Here is a 3,724-nt window from a genome sequence, read left to right on the forward strand (position 1 = left end):
GGGGGAAGGTGTTTGAGATCATCCAACGGCTCACTGGGGAGGTGGGGATTCCGGGGGTTGTGGGGGGAAAAATCAGGGAATTTGGGGGAAAACAGGGAAAAAATGGGGAAAAAACGGGATAAAAATAGGGTTTTGGGGAGGGGAGAAGGGGGGAAATTGTGGAGAAATGGGGTTTGGGAGGGGAAAAGGAGGATGGAGGGGGAAGGTGTTTGAGAGCATCCACCTGCTCACCGGGGAGGTGGGGATTCCGGGGGTTTTGGGGGAAAAATCAGGGAATTTGGGGGAAAACAGGGAAAAAATGGGAAAAAAATGGGGGAAAAACAGGGAAAAAAGAGGGTTTTGGGAGGGGAGAAGGGGGGAAATTGGGGGAAAATGGGGTTTGGGAGGGGAAAAGGAGGATGGAGGGGGAAGGTGTTTGAGAGCATCCACCTGCTCACTGGGGAGGTGGGGATTGCAGGGGTTTGGGGGGGAGATGGGGGAAAAATGGGAAAAAATGGGGAAAAAGTGGGGGTTTGGGAGAAAATGGGAAAAAATGGGGAAAAAGTGGGGTTTTGGGAGGGGAAATGGGGGGAAATAGTGGAGAAATGGGGTTTTGGGGAGGGGAAATGGTGGAAAAATGGGGTTTGGGGACAGGAAAAGGGGGTTGTGGGAATTGCAGGGATTTTGGGGGGAAAAATCTGGGAATATGGGGGAAAAACGAGGAAAAAATGGGGTTTGGGGAGGGGAAATGTGGGAAAGTGAGGGGAAATTGTGGGGGAATGGGGGGAAATAAGGGAGAAATGGGGTTTGGGAGGGGGAAAAGGAGGATGGAAGGAAAAGGTGTTGGAGGTCGTGCAGGTGCTCCCCAGGGAGGTGGGGATTGCAGGGGTTTTAGGGGCAAAAATCATGGAATTTAGGGGAAAAACGGGGTAAAAATGGGGTTTGGGGAGGGGAAGTTGTGGAGAAATGAGGGGAAATAGGGGAAAAGTGGGGTTTTGTGGAGGGGAAAAGGAGGATGGAGGGGGAGGTGGGAATTCCAGGTGTTTTGGGGGAAAAAGTCATGGAATTTGGGGGAAAAACGGGCAAAAATGGGGGTTTGGGGAGGGGAAGTTGTGGAGAAATGAGGGGAAATAGGGGAAAAGTGGGGTTTGGGAAGGGGACAAGGAGGATGAAGGGGGAAGGTGTTTGAGAGCATCCACCTGCTCACCGGGGTGGTGGGGATTGCAGGGATTTGGGGGGGAAATGGGGGAAAATGGGGAAAAAACAGGGAAAAAATGGGGTTTTGGGAGGGGAAATGGGGGGAAATAGTGGAGAAATGGGGTTTTGGGGAGGGGAAATTGGGGGAAAAGTGGGGTTTGGGAAGGGGAAAAGGAGGATGGAGGAGGAAGGTGTTTGGAGAGCATCCACCTGCTCACCGGGGAGGTGGGGATTCCGGGGGTTTGGGGGGAAAAATCTGGGAATTTGGGGGAAAACAGGGAAAAAATGGGGTTTGGGAAGGGAAATTGGGGAGAAATGGGGTTTGGGAAGGGGAAATAATGGAAAAAAGGGGGAAGAGCCTGGAGAAATGGGATTTGGGGAGGGGAAAAGGGGGATGTGGGAATTGCAGGGATTTTAGGGGGAAGAATCTGGGAATTTGGGGAAAAACGGAGGAAAAAAATGGGGTTTTGGGAGGGGAGAAGGGGGGAAATCGTGGAAAAATGGGGTTTGGGAAGGGGAAAAGGAGGATGGAAGGAAAAGGTGTTTGAGATTGTGCAGGTGCTCACCAGGGAGGTGGGGATTGCAGGGCTTTGAAGGGGAAAATGTGGGAATTTGGGGAAAAAATGGGGGTTTGGGAGAGCAAATCATAGAAAAATGGCATTTGGGAAGGGGAAAAGTAGGAACGGGAGGGGAAAAGGGAAAAGGTCCTTCCAGATCATCCACCTGCTCCCTGGGAAGGTGGGAAAATCCAAGAATTCCAGGAAAAAATCAAGACATTCCCTGAACAATCCCAGAATCTGCTGGAAAACCAGCCACAAAACTGCCTTTGTCTGAGAAAAAACCCAAAAAAAAAAAGATTTAAATGCAGAAAAACCAGCAAAAAAAGGCCTTTGGGGCTGGTTTGTTTAGGAATTCCCATGGAAATCCCATTCCTCGATCCCTTTTTTTTCCAGAACCCTCTCCAGGTGCTCGTTAACGCCATCATTAATTCCGGCCCTCGGGAAGATTCCACCCGGATCGGCCGCGCCGGCACCCGCTAGGGGAAAAGTGGGGTTTGGGAAGGGGACAAGGAGGATGAAGGGGGAAGGTGTTTGAGAGCATCCACCTGCTCACCGGGGTGGTGGGGATTGCAGGGATTTGGGGGGGAAATGGGGGAAAATGGGGAAAAAACAGGGAAAAAATGGGGTTTTGGGAGGGGAAATGGGGGGAAATAGTGGAGAAATGGGGTTTTGGGGAGGGGAAATTGGGGGAAAAGTGGGGTTTGGGAAGGGGAAAAGGAGGATGGAGGAGGAAGGTGTTTGGAGAGCATCCACCTGCTCACCGGGGAGGTGGGGATTCCGGGGGTTTTGGGGGAAAAATCTGGGAATTTGGGGGAAAACAGGGAAAAAATGGGGTTTGGGAAGGGAAATTGGGGAGAAATGGGGTTTGGGAAGGGGAAATAATGGAAAAAAGGGGGAAGAGCCTGGAGAAATGGGATTTGGGGAGGGGAAAAGGGGGATGTGGGAATTGCAGGGATTTTAGGGGGAAGAATCTGGGAATTTGGGGAAAAACGGAGGAAAAAAATGGGGTTTTGGGAGGGGAGAAGGGGGGAAATCGTGGAAAAATGGGGTTTGGGAAGGGGAAAAGGAGGATGGAAGGAAAAGGTGTTTGAGATTGTGCAGGTGCTCACCAGGGAGGTGGGGATTGCAGGGCTTTGAAGGGGAAAATGTGGGAATTTGGGGAAAAAATGGGAGTTTGGGAGAGCAAATCATAGAAAAATGGCATTTGGGAAGGGGAAAAGTAGGAACGGGAGGGGAAAAGGGAAAAGGTCCTTCCAGATCATCCACCTGCTCCCTGGGAAGGTGGGAAAATCCAAGAATTCCAGGAAAAAATCAAGACATTCCCTGAACAATCCCAGAATCTGCTGGAAAACCAGCCACAAAACTGCCTTTGTCTGAGAAAAAACCCAAAAAAAAAAAGATTTAAATGCAGAAAAACCAGCAAAAAAAGGCCTTTGGGGCTGGTTTGTTTAGGAATTCCCATGGAAATCCCATTCCTCGATCCCTTTTTTTCCCAGAACCCTCTCCAGGTGCTCGTTAACGCCATCATTAATTCCGGCCCTCGGGAAGATTCCACCCGGATCGGCCGCGCCGGCACCGTCCGCAGGCAGGCCGTGGATGTTTCCCCTCTCCGTAGGGTCAACCAGGTGCTTCCCCAGCCCAAAATTCCCCAAATTCCCCCAATTCCCACTTTTCCAGCACCTTTATCCCACTTTTCTGGTGATCCCCTTCTTCCTGGTTCCAGGGGATCCCATTTTTCCTTTATCCAGGGGGGTTTGTGATCCCAATTCCAGAGTGGATCCCATTAGTTGGGTGTCGTTATCTCTTTTTTCTTCCTTTTTGCTTCATTTTTCCTCATTTTTCCTCATTTTTCCCTCATTTTTCCCCATTTCCGTCATTTTTCCCTCATTTTTCCCTCATTTTTCCCTCATTTTTCCTCATTTTTCTCTCATTTTCCCTTATTTTTTCTCTCGTTCTTTCTCTCATTTTCCCTTATTTTTTCTTTCATT

At 50.0% G+C, this 3,724-nt stretch overlaps 1 protein-coding gene across 1 annotated transcript in view; it reads left to right on the forward strand.

Annotated features, from left to right (window-relative positions):
* RPS5 (ribosomal protein S5) overlaps nt 1-3,724 on the forward strand; it is a gene marked incomplete at its 5' end in the record, with an annotated part of 10,763 nt that overhangs the window by 3,720 nt on the left and 3,319 nt on the right. Inside the window, one exon of the mRNA XM_017731397.1 lies at nt 3,233-3,361. Coding sequence (XP_017586886.1) covers nt 3,233-3,361 — 129 coding nt within the window. The remainder of the gene's footprint in view (nt 1-3,232; nt 3,362-3,724) is intronic.

This window comes from Corvus brachyrhynchos, unplaced genomic scaffold (genome assembly GCF_000691975.1).
Source record: "Corvus brachyrhynchos isolate BGI_N302 unplaced genomic scaffold, ASM69197v1 scaffold894, whole genome shotgun sequence".
NCBI lineage: Eukaryota > Metazoa > Chordata > Aves > Passeriformes > Corvidae > Corvus > Corvus brachyrhynchos.